At 36.2% G+C, this 16,451-nt stretch overlaps 1 protein-coding gene and 1 long non-coding RNA gene across 5 annotated transcripts in view; one reads left to right on the top strand and one right to left on the bottom strand.

Annotated features, from left to right (window-relative positions):
* LOC141379314 (uncharacterized) overlaps window positions 1-16,451 on the bottom strand; it is a 187,233-nt gene that overhangs the window by 5,704 nt on the left and 165,078 nt on the right. The window lies entirely within an intron of this gene.
* The window catches only part of afg1lb (AFG1 like ATPase b), a 123,492-nt gene that overhangs the window by 8,598 nt on the left and 98,443 nt on the right, over window positions 1-16,451 (top strand). For 3 of the 4 annotated variants that reach the window (XM_068215450.1, XM_073932535.1, NM_001025482.2), the window contains 2 exon segments: window positions 3,483-3,582; window positions 14,290-14,348. In XM_068215450.1, the coding sequence (XP_068071551.1) occupies window positions 3,483-3,582; window positions 14,290-14,348 (159 nt within the window). 4 annotated transcript variants of the gene reach the window in all.

Below are 16,451 nucleotides of genomic sequence, written 5' to 3'. Positions count from 1 at the left end.
AGCGTAATACTCACTACTTTTGAGTCAAGGGCTACTTTTTACTCATTCTTTGAGTAATATTTACAACAGATACTTTTACTCTACTTGCACTACATGTTTCGGCAAGTAATGCTACTTTTACTCAAGTATGATTTTTCAGTACTCTTTCCACCACTGGTCAAGGATGACCCAAATGAAATGGCAGAGGTACATACCCATCAGCCTATTTCTAAATCTGTAATCAATATTCTCCTCTATTAATCATTCTCTGTTTTTTGTAGTGTCTGCTTTTTAAATCTAAGCTTCTTTTAATGAAGAGTGCCGGTGCTCATTCTGCCAATGCTTAATGAAGAAGGACAGCTCTTTTTATTAATGGCTTTTAAATGAAAAATGCTCACCCCAGACCTGATTGTATTTATTTATATAGTATTAGTATGCTCACCTTTAATATGATCGCCAACCGATACGCAATAAGGAAAGCACACACGTTTTGTTTACGATGCACAGATGAGGAGCTGACAGGCCCTTACCAATCAGGAGCCACTGGCACTTAAGCATGCAAATGAGGCATCGAGTTTCAGTCGGCCCCTCTTGCTTCCTTGAGTGAGGGGTAATGGAGAGCGACTATGGCGGGTCGCATGCATCCATGCCTCTTAAATGCTAATGAAATTTCTCCATTCTCTTCATTAGTCCGGCATCATTATCAGTAATTTGTAGCCTTCCCCTTTTGTCCCTCTCCACTCCCTTAATGAATGCAAGGTATTGAGAGAAGGACCAAGAGAGATATAGAAAGAGGAAGAGCGAGCAGAAACCGCTTGAGGCATTGTCTCAGGCCCCTGTCAGTCGCCGGGCGAAATTACTCATCGACGGAGTTGTGTAAGTAAAGGTTTAAGATCAAAAGAGTGCAATTTGGCACCCGTGTGCACCACACAAAAGTGACTCTTTGCTGGCATAATTGGATGCTCATTTGAATATCCGTGCCGTTGTTTTCGCTGTCGTCCACAACAACGCCACACAGAGGGCTTTCTTGCACTCAACCTGGCAATCAATACCCCGAGACTCAAAGTGTGTGTGTGTGAGCATGAGTGTCGCGGTGCCTGCGTGACAAACAAAAAACAAAACAAAAAACAAATACAGGATGGATGAAAAGGTCATAATTAAATGACTCCTTTGAAATGAAGAATAGAAGAGGACGGTTAAAGGAAATGTGATCCAATTTATGCCGTAGCACCTCGTCTTTGTGAGCGACCACCCCTCCGACAACACACACGCGCGCGCGCACGTAAGGCCTCTATAGAAGATGCTAATTGAGTTTGATGAGGCCGAAGGTTTAATATGCAAAAAAGGGAAACACTTTAATATAAGAAAAACAACATATGCTGGGGGAATGGCAGTCGTAAGTGTGTCCTTCTAAGAATGGTGAACGAGGAGATCTTCTACATGACAAAAACATCCTGGGCCCCAAATTTGGCTCTGTGCTGCCAGATATGCAAAGTATTAATGCAAAGCAAGGAGAAACTCTGCGTTTGACTAAATACATTTCAACCCTGAAAAAAACAAGGGAGAAGACGAGAGCGAACCACGGCCGATCTCATTGTGAGTTATTGACTAAAGGGCTCCTTTTGTCAGGGGAGGGTCAGCAGCCCCAGTGTTGCTGCAGATGTGTGCGAGGCAACAGCTCGCTGCTGTGAAAAAGGCAACGTTTAAAGGATAATAATGAATGTTGATGATGAAAATGATAATAATGAAAGAACCACTCATCCTCTCGCTTCTGAGATTCAGGGACATCCATGCCAGGCCCTCAAGAGCACAATGGGAGCGCATCTGTGTGTATGTGTGGATCTGTTTGTCTCTGTGTGGCCATCTGGCTGTCATTGTGCCACTGATTTTACCTCCAAACGCTGTTTATGTATTTATTTATTTATTTATGTATTCAATTATTTACCTTTTTCAGCGCTTTGGCCACTTGTCCTTGTCTCCAGCAGAAAGCCGCGGCTCTGTGTGGCCATTTTACAGTCAGGTTGAGTGGCTTTGTGTCTGTCCTGCGTCTGTGCGCGAGTTTTGGGTAGGGTGATGTCAAAGGACCTTGGCCGAGGTTTCGGTTTTAAAATGTAACAACACCTGGTTTTTGCTCATTCATTCACATGTACACCCATGCACAAGTACGTATGCATGCACACAATTGTGGTAATTAGCTCAAGGCAGAGGAAGGGCAAAGGGGAGAGAGTTGTGTCTCGCTCATCTTCAGTTCACACACACACACCTGTGTTTGCTGCTATAAGGTTTGATGGTTCTACTGGAGGACAGAATGAATCAACATCATCCTATTTGCTTTAAAGTCAGTGTGTAACTAAGACTCATCCTGTATAGATATTCATTTGTCTTTTACAGTTTGCTCTTTCTAGATTATAGACATATTAGATTTATATACTGCTGGAGCCGGGGGGCATCATACTAGGGGGCATATTAGTACCCAAAAGTACCTAAAAAGTACCTGAGGTACCATTATGAACCCTTCAGGTACAAATTTGTACCTTTTGTAAAGGTACTGCCCCAGTGACAGCTCCTGTACCTTTATTTCTGAGAGTGTAGTTGTGACTTAAAGGGACACCAAGTTACAATTTAGGCACTACTAAATATTTTTGTGTTGCACCACTGGATAGTTTAAATGTAACATTACATTCCAACTAAATATTTGTGGCAGCCTCCCCTTATGTATAACGGTCGAAAAGAGATGACGGTGAGATTAGCTTACATAGAGGAGCTTGTGATTATAATGAAGAATGCTCTACCTCTACTCGCAGCCCAATTTTCCACCCAAATCTCGCATTTTTTCGGTTAGTGAAAGAAGAGTTCAATTTTCATTCAAGAAGTGTTTTGTGTTCAATGTATTCATTAATTAAAATGAGAATTTCTTCTTGAATGAGTACTTCTCCCTGCTCTTTTCTCTTTTACATGTAGGATATAAAGAACATTCACGTATTATGTTTTGATAACTTCATGTGTATTTCGCGTGTATACACTCTATGCTGTTATAAGTGACCAACTGTAATGTAATGTACTATAATGTAATTTATCATTTATTTTTTATAAGACAGTTATGCATAGATGCATTAGTTGCAGAATCTTAAGCAGTTACATGATTTAAAGGCTTTTTATTAGATATCACGTCATTCAATGAAACTATGACTTTATGGAAAGCTTATGACCTACTAACTTTGGTTTGCCCTAAGAACATGTGGTGAAACCTAAGTGAGAACAAATTTAGTTACTAACTAGCTTGTAGTTACTAAGCCCCTAGTGTGGACTTTACGTTCCAGTTTAAAAAAGAACTTGCATTAAAGCTGGTTCAACCCTACCAATGTAAATTTGGTGAATTATCCTTGTGAATTAAACTCATGGTTTGAGGTATATGATGTTAATGTGCTGCCAAAATACATTTTTTCTCAAAGAGTCATTTTTAAGGTTTATTTATTTTTATTTATTTATTTTTTTTTTTTCAGGTGGTGGACATAGCAGATGCTATGATCCTGAAGCAGTTATTTGAGGGCTTGTTCAAGTGTGGGGTCGTGGTTGTGGCAACCTCAAACAGACCACCTGAAGGTGAGGATATGTCCGGAAAATGTTATGTAATGTCAAAGTGATGTTCAAACATCCAGTCTGTGATTTATTTTTCTTTTTTTTTCAATTATTAAAATGTCATTTATCTCCGAAAATAGACTTTATGAATTAAATAATTAGCTATCATTGCATCATCATTTACTTTTCACTTTAAATAAAACTACAGAATTATTAAATTCAAATAATTACATTTTTTCTTATTCTACCCGTGGAACATATATTTCCCCAATAAAGATTTTAAAATCTGGCAGACAGATTTGTTGAAAAGTATCAAAAGTTTTTGCAGTCAAGTAATCTTTTTGGCCATCGTCCATAGTCATCTAAAAATTATATTAGTTATGTATATAATTTTCCCTAAGATATAAGCCTTGGTGAATTATTTGGATCCAGGGGTGCATGATATTGGAAAAATCTGACATTGCGATATTTTGTTTTGCGATATACAATATACAGAATTATTAGCCCCACTGTTTTTTCCCCAATTTCTGTTTAACGGAGAGAAGATTTTTTCCAACACATTTCTAATCATAATAGTTTTAATAACTCATTTCTAATAACTGATTTATTTTATCTTTGCCAAGATGACAGTAAATAATATTTGATTAGATATTTTTCAAGACACTTCTATACATCATAAAGTGACATTTAAAGGCTTAACTGGGTTAATTTGGTTAACTAGGCAGGTTAGAGGAATTAGGCAAGTTATTATATAATGATGGTTTGTTCTGTAGACTATCAAAAAAAAAAAAATAGATTAAAGGGGCTTATAATTTTGACCTTAAAATGTTTTTTAAAAAATTAAAAACTGCTTTTATTTTAAAATAAGACTTTCTCCACAGGAAGAAATATTATCATACATACTGTTAAAATGTCTTTGCGTCGTTTAACATCTTTTGGCAAATGTTAAAAAAAAGAAAATAAAATTCAACTAAGGGCTGATAATTCTGACTTGAACTGTATATTGCGATATGAATTTTATTTCACCACATAAATTGAATAGCTATTTGGGAAGATTTCATTTAGATTGATCAGAATGATTAAGTATGCAAGTGCAGTTTGCGTTTGCAAAATTTATAATAAATTACAAGCATATGTAAATACAACTAAGTGCTTTATGGTTTTCTGAAGAGTCTAACAATATCCAGGTACAGATATTGAACAATGTAACATGATCAGCTCACAACAAGAGGGTCGCTGGTTCTGGCCTTAAGTGTATGTATGTGAAAGAGTGTGCCTGGGTTGCGGCTGGAAGGGCATCCACTGCGTAAAACTGCTATGCTGCTATATGCTGGATAAGTTGGTGGTTCATTCCGCTGTGGTGACCCTTGATTAATAAAGGGACTAAGCCGAAAAGAAAAAAAAATGTTCATCATTGTATAAATGATTGTAAAATAATAATATTTAATAACATCTTTCTCATTTTAATAAATCTAATCATGTAATTATGTGACTATTGCAGATACACAGATTGCAATATCGATGCTTAAATGATAAATTGTGCAGCCTTGCTTGGATCATATGAATTACATCAATACCAATGATGCCACAAACTACTGAATTTCAAGGCAACCATTTTGATTTTACCTACTTCTTCAAACTGCTGCTTGACACAAATTTGGACTTTAAACAGCCTAATTATGCTATATTTTACTTGAAATTTACCAAAGCTTTTTTTTTTCTTATGTGTACTTAATAAACTGTAGCAAAATCAGCATAATATCTTTACATAAACACTACCATATTTCAATTTTCATGTCAATTTATTAATAAAGAAAGTGAAATTGATCAATAATGATTATAAAGACTTTTACATTACATATCTATTTTGAATAAATGCTGGGTTTTTAATTAAATAATTGGCAAAAAAAGTTACATTTCAAAATATACCACTATAGAAAAGACATTTTAAACTGTAATAATTTATGGTATTCTTGATCTATTAAAAGCAAACTTAAGTATTTTTTAAAAACATTTTTGTATTCATAATTTTTTGCGTGCACATTCATCAGAAAGAATAGAAGTTTATTCCATTCACTTCCTCCATCAGCTTACTGGGATAAGTGTGTGTTTTCTGAGAGCGACCTGTCACCAACCCAGCACACATGACTCTTGTACTTTTTCACCTTCTATTGTTCTCCACCAACTTCCCAACAATAGACCACCATACCTTTCTCGTTCTCCTCAGTCTTTTGTGTGGCCTGAAAGTAAAACATGTTCCTAAACTACCTGTCCGTCTCGTATTCTAATCCAGTTCTGCACCATCTCGTGTGTCAGGATCTCGTTTCCTTCTTTTTTAGTTATTTCTAAAGTTCACCTCCCCTTTAAGTCACTCCTTGCTTAATCTGTGTATTTTGATGCCATGATGTTTTGAGGTCTATTGATAATCTGCGTAAAGTCTCTTACTCCTATTCTGCTTTTTTATTGCTCTCTTCCTCTCTCGCATACACTCAAACACCTGTCATTGGCTCCTTCTCTATGGCGTATTACTTGAAACTAAGCTGAAGAGTGTTAGTTAGAGGTGAAATACAATGAAGACTGCATCCGTCTGAACTTTAAACCCCTGGTTCTTCAATAAACCGTTTACGTGCCATGTGCTTTTTGGCGGAGCTTGAGGAGTAATTCACTTGGACAATTACAATTCTGTGATTCATTCATTTCATTTTTCATTATATTTTACTTTCGCCTGTGAAACACAAAGGCAGTTATCTACCAGAATGCTCAAGCTTTAAAAGTGAATGCTGATCAAAACTGTGGAAATAAAGCAGTTTGGATGTTCTTTTGAATCTCATTATGTGAAAGAACATGCAAGTACTGTATTTCCATGACCCTTGTGCATCCTCACCTAGCTGGCACCAGACATCACACGTCAGTTGTAAAATTGACGTTGGACTCCAACCTCAGATATAACTTTGAATTTCGGCTGTTCATGAAAATCGAGTTGACGTCAGAACCCAACGTCACTTAGAGATCAGACTCCAACATCAAGATGGATTATTATGACATTATGACGTTAAGCTGATGTTGGATTTTAGTTACCATATCTTAAGAGTATATGTCAGTGTTTGACATCTAAATGATGTTGGTTTGAGACGTTGACTGTATGTTGATATTTAGATAGTTAATGTTACACTTAAGATCAACTTCAAGTGATGTTAGACTTTGACGTTGTATGGATGTCATATCCAGTGTTGGACAAAAATGCATTACTAGTAATGTGTTATTGTAATGGCATTACTTTTGACAGTAACTAAAACTGTAATGCATTACTTTTTAAATATAGTCACTCCATTACTATTACAATATGATGCGTTTGTCTGTTACTTAGTAAATTAATTAATTTTGGCTTCAGTCTAGCCTACATCTTCCTGTTTACAGCGACGACGCTGTAAAGTGTACGAGGCGCCAGAATAGACAGATGTCAAGCGAAAGCAGACAGACTATGCGTACTGGAGAGGCCAAGTGTGCTTGAGAGAGAAACAAAATCTGCTCGCGAAAGACCAAGAGCCTGATAATGTTCCTATTATTTACTATTACTAATACTAATAAGTTTCAAGAGTTCACACCTAGATATTGCTTGACAATTGTAAGCAGGTTTGGCATGCTGTCCCGGGAGAGAACCCTGAGCTCGGAGATAGTTGAGCCCAGGGCTCCCGCCAGGTCCATAGAGCATGTGAGGGGAATACGAGATCAGGTGGTTCTCCAGAGCTCCCCTTTTTTGTAAAGGAGAAAAGGAGGAGAAAGGGGTGGATGGGGGGTTTCTTCGGAAAACAAAGATAAGGGAGTAATATCTAGCTAGGCTGCTTATAGTGAGTTAGGATAGATCTGATTTGGCTAACTAATGAGTGTAGATAGGTGGCCAGCTGCAGTCAATTATATCACGTGCTCCTCTCGAAATTAGTTTAAAAACTTCACTTGTTGTTTCAAATAAATAAGCTCACATTTGTTATCTGTATAAAATTAATTAGTTTAGAAGACACAGTGATGAATTTCTGTTATATTTCAGAACACTCATTCATTCATTTTCTTTTCGGCTTAGTCCCTTTATTATTCAGGGGTCGCCACAGTGAAATTAACCGCCAACTTATCCAGCATATGTTTTACGCAGCGGATGCCCTTCCAGCTGCAACCCATCACTGGGAAACATCCATACACACCCAATCACACACATACACTACGGACAATTAAGCTTACCCAATTCCCCTATACTGCATGTCTTTGGACTGTGGAGGAAACCGGAGCACCCGGAGGAAACCCACGCCAACACGGGGAGAACATGCAAACTCTACACAGAAATGCCAACTGGCCCAGCAGGGGCTCAAACCAGTGACCTTTTTGCTGTGAGGCGTTTTCTTTCTACCCACTGCGCCACCGTGCTGCCATATTTAGAACACGTTATTTAAATGTTTAGTGTTGTATTGCTCAGAAAAATGCTGTGATTTATTTTTTTATTGGTAAACATATTTTAATAGCTGTTATACAACAGCAGATTTTGCACAAGAGCTTACTTTCTATAACTTGCTGACATACCACATTTAGTTTGTGGTTTATTTAAAATTTTTATTTTTGAGCAGCTGTTATGTTTTAGTTTTGTTTAAAATGCATCAAATTCATGGTTGTCTATAATAGCATAGTTTTGTTTGTTTGTTGCCGAGTTTCACCAAATTGATTCTGAATAATAATACTTTATTCATTTCATAAAAGTTTAGTGTTTGTTGTTTATTGTCGCCATTTTCATTCTCAAGCGGTGAAGGAACATGCTTAAGGCTTAAATACAAACTTTTATGATGCTGAAGTAACTTTAGTTTTTGCTTTTTTTGTTTCTGAAAATATTATTCAGCTGCTTTATCACCTTGTAATATTTCCATTTTGTGCTGCTGGCCTGACTTAAATAAATTAGTGTTTAACAGTGTATTCTCCATGCAGCACTGAAGTGGCGTTTTAAGGACATCAGTGGGAGCCTTAAAATGTTCTTTGAAAAAGTAACTCAAGTATTACTTTAATAGTTATGCATTACTTTTTGGTGTAAGTAATTGAGTTACTAATTGAATGAAGTAACTAGTAACTAACTAGTTACTATTTTTCAGTAACTAGCACAACACTGTTCATATCATGACATTAAAGTAATATTGGATTTGAGTTAGTTAATGCCACAGCCTAAAACCAACCAAAGTCAAAGTCAGCTGACGTTGGTATTAAATGTCAGCTGACATCACTATTAAACAGCAAAGTGACATAAAATTTTGGCCGAAATAGGACAAAAATCAACGTCATGTGACATTTTACCTCTGCTGGGGATGGACATTTTTGTCTTTTTAGGTTGAGTTTTTCACATTGGCTATGTTCATGCAAAGTGCATACATTTATGCAAAGTCTGGATCATTTAAAAAAAAAACAAAAAAAACAAGAGAAACCTTTTTAATATTTTGGCACTGTCAGGTTTGACCTGTGAAGCAAATAATACTGTTTTTTAGTACTGCAGGCTAAATTAATTAAAGTATGTCATTATGATTATGTGGGTGTCTTGGTATGGAAATCAGAGTTTGTTTTGTATGTCTATATTAAAAAGTGATGTATTTACTCACAAGTAATACATCAAATTCAATGCTGTTCTTGATCATTGACTTTTGTCATTAAAAAACATAAGAAACCATTTGTAAACACACTTTAAAGGGTTGAAATCCTTCACATAAATACGTTTAGCCTTAATAATACTGAATTAAAAATACGGAATTAAAGTAATACTGAATTAAATAATACTGAATATTATACTATATATATATATATTCATATAAATATTTATATTATTTATATTATATAAATAATACTGAACTAATACTGAATTAAAAAATGTAGTGAAAAAAATGAAATTGGATTATTTATTGTGCTATTGTTGTTGTGTATATATATACCGTATCTTTCCTAAATTTATGTAAAAGTGCTAAATCACATAAACCTCAACCTCATCGACGTCAACGATTTCTCACCTATATGCTGTTAATCATAAAACGAGGCAACTTTATTTGATACCCGCTTGAACGTGAGCAGTTACTCTTTTATCTCCATCCACCGTTCCCACTCTTTTCTTCCTCTGCCTCATTGTTGATTCAACAAACACCCTTTTTTTCTCTCGCAATTGCTGTGATGTTACATTAAACTGGAGAGGGAGAGTGATAAGGGTAGAGATAAGACACTACTCCTGCCTTTCTCTCTCCGTCTCTGTCTTGGAGCGCTGCTAATGTCTCGTTGTATGAAGTGGCCTTGTGTGCCGAGTACAAAACGGTGAGCGGCAGTTACATAAAGAGACCCACTCCTAACATTAACCAGCCACCGAGAACAAAGCATACGCTAAAACTTAATAGCCATCTTATTCCATTTTAATTAGGTGACTAATGGATGGACGGGTATACATGAAAGATGGGAGGAAGAGAGATGGCACTGAGAGATTGCTCGTTTATTGATATAAAGATGCTGAACTGAAGAGCCGCTAAAGAGGCTCGCGTATTTGAACTTGGATGTTTGTCGTCACCCAGAAACGTTTCTTCTGGTTAAAGCGAGGGAAATTGATGGACAATTTTTGAAAGAGGCTGCACTTCACTTTCTAAATTTTTAAATGAGCCTTTAGTTATGAATAAGGATACTATGGGTAAATAAACTGCCAGAAGAATGTGGGATTTGTTTATTAAAGACTCTTGATGCGTCTGTCCGATTTTTTTATTCAGATGCAGTTACTGCTGTAGAAATTATTTGAGGATCTACTACAAATGATTAAACTTTTTATAATTAAATAATGATAAGAAACCTTGTAAATATTTATAAACAGATATTAAAGTACCATGAATAGTAGTAATTTAATGAATCATTTTAAAACATATTCGCTCAATCTTTTTGACTTTTTGGCTCTCGAAGAAACTGAATACTTTTTTTATTTTCTTTTACTGATAGAGAATATTTCAGGGCTTGGGTTAAACAGAAAAACATACATCAAAATTAAGTGGAAAGTAGCCAAAAACAACAGTGTAATATTTTCTATCATCTTTCTTTAAAACATAGGGCTCAAACTCAATTCCTGGAAGGCCGCAGCTCTACAGTTTTGCTCCAACCCTATCAAACAAAGATAATCCAAATAATTGAGGTGTTCAAAAGAATCATGAACACCTTCAATAGATGGATCAGCTGTGTTTGATCAGGGTTAAATTAAAACAGTACTTTGAATTGAGCAGGAATTGAGTTTGAGACCTAGGGCCCTATCATAGACAGGGTGCAATGTGGCACAAGGCGCGACGCAATTGTTGTTTGCTAGTTTCAGCTTGGCGCAAGAGTCGTTTTGACGTTTTGCGCCACGCTGTTTAAATAGCAAATGCATTTGCACTGATATGCACCCATAGGCGTTCTTGTCTAAAAAAGGAGGTGTTTTTAGGTGCATTGCTGGCGCGTTGCTATTTTGAGAAACTATAATAGTCTGTTCTTTAGACCAGAACCAAGCCGGTCTAAAGTCCAGCGCAGAGCGCGTTACTTGTGCTTACTGCTTAATACAAGATGTAGAGCAATATGCAAATATATTAACATATGAAAAAGAATTAAAATATTAATGATATATTAAGGATATATATAGGATATAAATATAAAGGATTAAAATATTACAAAAATATGATTTTTTTCTAGCTACATATATATATAAAAACCATACTTTCATGCCTTCTTCATCTCGGGGGCTTTTTCAGTTCATTCATAACAATTTGCTTTTGTATAATGTTATTAATATTAGCAGTATTATTTATTATATCCATATTTATATTTGTTTTATTTAAAACAAGCTTGGATTTGCCCACCTGTCAGGTTTAAGACCATATGGGGCACAGTATGTGTATTAGGATATAACTAATACACATACTTAAAATTAAAACTGAATTTAGAAATAGTTTTGAAACAAATCTTTGCGCTTAACAAACAAAAATAATTATTTATTGGCTAATTGATGTCTGTGCATACAAGGTTTCCTTTACCACGAGAGCGAAAGTGAAAGTAGATATTGAGATCATTCTCGCGCTGCAGATGTTCTGTTTAACTGTTTTCTTGCTAGTGAAACGCTCAGTTTTTCCACTTACAACGTCCGTCAAGTAAATAGCAAATGTGTTATGGCGCGATGCAACTGACTCTTAAAAGGAATGGGAGATGAGACTCTGAATGGTTTATTCTCAAAACACACCTATAACTCATTAAGAAAAAAAGCTCAACCCTTTCAGACAATGTGCCAAGGCGCAAAGCGGATTTTTCCATCCTTAAAATAGTAAAAGTGGATTCTGACATGCCCTCAATGCGTTTGTGTCCTGCGTTTTGCAAAATAGAGCCCCTATGCTTTAAAATGAAATGCATATATTTTTCCAAAACCTTTGTTGTCACATTTTATTCATAACAACATGAAAGTAGAGTTCAGATTTGCTCATTTTTGAGGGCTTATTGAAAATATTTATATTTTCATTATCAAAAATTGTAGGCAGAAGATCAAAACAAAGAGAAAAAATTTACATTTCCAAGACAAAATGTTTGAAAAAGGCTTCACAATTTTTTAGATTGCATTTTTAATATTAGGCTACCACATATGTTGTATCTGTGTATTTCAAAAGAGAAAATGAAGAATTACACTGTAAAACCAAAAAAGTTAAGGTAACTCAAACCATTTGAGAAAACTGGTTGCAACAAACCATTTAAGTTCAAAAACTAATACTAATGAGTACTGTGGACTTAATCCATTTGAGTAAATGAAGCAATTTGAGCACAGTAAAAACCCAATAAATAAAGAGAACTCAAACCAACTGAGTACTGGAAAACCCAAAAAAGGTAACTCAAACTGTTTGAGGAAACCGATTGCTACAAACCATTTGAGTAAAAAAAAAAAAAAACTAATCTATAAGAGAACTGTGAACTTACTCCATTTAGGTTGAAGTATTGTGGGGTTTAATGAACTCATTACCTTCAAAATTGAGTTCAAAACTCTTTTCAAATGAGTAGAATTAATTTTCACTCAATTTTAAGTCAACCACTCTCATTTCATTTTATAAAGTTGACTGTTGCGTTTAACAGTGTAGTAAAACAAGAAATATTGAGTTTTAGTTGTTTTAGTTCGTAATATGCTATTTTTTCTTTTTACATTTAGTTTTACTCTCTTTTAAAATATCTATTAGCTCCCTTCTAAGTTTGCTAATGCCCTCTAGTGGGCCCCTGCCTATATATCCATAATAGAGCACATAGTAAAAACACAAGTAAGAGATCGCTCTTTCTTGAACTACTTCAGGATTAAATTCAATGAAATTAAAAGTATTAAATTGGGAATAAGCTGCAAAATCAACTCATTAGTTCACTACCTTATCATGTCACACAAATACAGCAATACGTGACTGCCTCCATTTATAGTGCCCAGCATAATTGAGTACATCCCATTTTGAAAATTAATATTTGTATCCATTTCTCAGTGAATATAGGCAATGTATTTTGGTTTAATTAAATAAAACTGATTTATAAACAGATATATTTATTATTATTTTAGTCACCAAACATATTTAGAAATTGAAAGATAATACAATTAAACTCCAGCAAAATATGACAGCCTACAAAATTTCAACTAAACTTTTCTTTTTTTTTATTTCCCTCCTTTTAAAATTTATATGTAATATTTTTCTAACATATAAATTCGGCTGTACTAGTTTTCAGACTGTTATCGAAAGCGATTATTGTTAGATAAGCTCCAGATTTGGCTTCAGAACTGACTAATCTAATGTATATGCACAAATATAATATTGTATAGCGTCCTATTAAAAATATGAATTTAAAACATAAATTTTTGTGTACTTATTCTGTATATGCTGGGCACAGTACATATTGTGTTAGAAAGTCAACAGTGTATTCAAATCAAAGACTGAGGTTAACCAAAATAGCTCTTTTAAACATCCAAAAGGTGTGAAATGACCATGAATATCATAAAAATTGGCTAAATGTATTAAAATAAAGAACAATCAATGTAATTAAACTATAAGTGGACATCGAAGAAAAGAGTGTATATTCAATGCCTTTACAATATACTCTAGTAGGTAAGGGTCTCCTCAGTTTACTTAGTTCTTTACAAAAATGAATGACTGCAATTCAGACCCTTATGCTAAGCTTTCATCTGCTCTTTTCATAGTAAGATCTTTATGGCAAGTTTTCGTTTCTTGGGTGAGAACTGGCCGAACATCTCTGACTGGACTGTTTACAGCTGTTATGACAGCTCCGTTTCCTTTATATTTTCTTACTCACAGCAGCCTTAAACAAGCTTTTACTGCCCAGACAGAAGCATATACTCATCATGCTCTCTTTACATCTCTGTGTGTGTGTATATGTGTGTGTGCTCGTGTGGCTAATTGAAGTCCCTATTCACCGGGATGCAGGTTTATTGTCTGTGCGAAACGAGAGAGACTTCTTCTCTTGAGCTCATTGTTTGGGAATGTAATGAATTTCATGTACTGCCTTTCTCCCGCGCTGCCCACAGAAATCAATTTCTGCCTCTCCTCGTCCCTTTTGTCCCTCCTCCCCTCCAGTCCCTCACTTCATCAATAGACACTTTATTTGCCAATCATAGATGGAAAATGACATTATGAGGAGGCTAAAGAGTGAATCTAACCAGCATCTCTCCCTCTCGTGCTCTCTCTCCCTCAGAACTGTACAAAAACGGGCTTCAGAGGGCTGCTTTTGTGCCTTTCATTGGCGTACTCAAGGTAAAGACAAAGTCATTCTCTCGGTTAATTTATTTATCCTTTCATTCTCTCTCTCTTTCTCTCTTCATGTTTCCTCCTCTGCTCTGTCTGCTTTTTGATGTATTTTATTCACAGGTAAAAAAAAAAAAACAACATAAAAAATACACAACCCCATATGTGTTTGCGAAAACGCACAAAACAGAAAAAGACAGCTTTGATCATACCTGGAGATGAGAGCAACAGACTGAGGGAGAGACAGACATGGAGGCCGTTTAATGACCGGCGTGGGTTGGCTGGAATGAGACAGCATCGCGTGAAGCTGCTTGCATTTCAAAGTGCGCCCGGCCGGCAATGCTCGAATCTGCTTTGCAAGTTAATTGTATTATTTTAAGCAGGTATTGGCATTATCCCGTGTGCTGTCTGGGTAATTATCATCATCCCGCGACAGCTTTCCATCATAAATAATCAGACCATCATTTTCAGGCATTTTACAGCTGGCTGCATTCTTGCACATTTGATTGGTGTCGGTAAACTGGAGCTGAATGTGGTTTGTTTGTGGTATGATGGCGTGAATATTGATTTTTTTTCTTCTTTATGTTCATATGGCAGCAGAATACAGTTCCTAGCTTGTATTTGGACCTGACTTTTTTGGGAGTGACAACCAGACTCACAATTGAAAATCTTTAGGACTCAATGATATTTTCAGGCAGCGTAGACAGAACCGTAGCTGAAAACTGGTCATCTGTCTTGTCACACAGTCTGAGTGAGCAGCTTGCAGTGTGTTCTAGGTTTTTATTGGGAGTTCTGGGAACTTGCAGGAATGAGTCTGGGAAGATGCAGGAATGAGTTTTATATCCAGCCACTTCATCACCATTCACTTCAGGCAGTGTTGCTATGATTACAAGTGAGACTTAACAAATAGAACAGTGTATTAGTGGCCGTCCACTTTTTTCGGCACCACTGGTTTTAGAAGTGTTTTTCCTTTTTATTTTTCACATAAAACTCTTCATAGGAATAGTTTAAATGAATAATTTGAGTTTCTTTCAACTGTTGAATGCTGGTAGTTGGCACCTATTGACTATAGTATTTTGTCCTACTATATGGAAGTCAATGAGTCCCAGCAAATGATGATTGTTAAATGATTTAGGCTTTAGGACTTGGCACATTATCCAGCTGGAAGTTGCCATCAGGAGATGGATATACTGTGGTCATAAAGGGATGGACATGGTCAGCAACAATACTCGGGTAGGCTGTGGCGTTGACATGATGCTCAATTAGTAATAATGGGCCCAAAGTGTGCCAAGAAAATATCCCCCGCACCATTACACCACTACCAGCCTGAACTGTTGAGAAAAAGCACAATGGATCGATGCTTTCATGTTGTTGATGCCAACTTCTGACCCTACCATTCGAATGTTGTACCAGAAATTGAGACTCATAGCAACGTTTTTCCAATCTTCTATTGTCCAATTTTAGTGAGCCTGTGCAAATTGTAGCCTCAGTTTCCTGTTCTTAACAGATAGGTGTGGCACCCGGTGTGGTCTTCTGCTGCTGTAGCCCATCTGCCTCAAGGTTTGACGTGTTGTGCATTCAGAGATGCTCTTCTGCATATCTCGGTTTTAACAAATAGTAACAAATAGTTTAACAAATAGTGCGTGAAAATCTGTAGAACAGCAGTTTTTGAAATACTCAGACCAGCCCATCTGTCACCAACAACCATTCCACGTTCAAAGTCACTTAAATCACCTTTCTTCCCCATTCTGATGCTCGGTTTGTACTGCAGCAGATTGTCTTGATCACATCTACATGACTAAATGCTTTGAGTTGCTGTCATGTGATTGGCTGATTAGAAATTTGTGTTAATGAGCGGTTGGACAGGTGTACCTAATAAAGTGGCCGGTGAGTGTACGTTTAACAAAAAAATGAATCTCATAAATGTTAAAAACCACATGAAGGAGAATACATGAAAAGTTTTTGGGTGAACTATCTCTTCAAAGTGTTTTGAGCCATGAACTAAACCGGGGTGCCCAAACTCAATCTTGGAGCCCTGCAGAGTTTAGTTCCAACCACAATCAGACACACCTGAACCAGCTAATCAAGCTGTTTGTAGCACCCCTGAACTAA

The sequence above is a fragment of the Danio rerio genome, chromosome 20 (genome assembly GCF_049306965.1).
Source record: "Danio rerio strain Tuebingen ecotype United States chromosome 20, GRCz12tu, whole genome shotgun sequence".
NCBI classification, from domain to species: domain Eukaryota; kingdom Metazoa; phylum Chordata; class Actinopteri; order Cypriniformes; family Danionidae; genus Danio; species Danio rerio.
The sequence above is the reverse complement of the archived record's forward strand: the minus strand, read 5'-3'. Positions and strand labels throughout refer to the sequence as shown.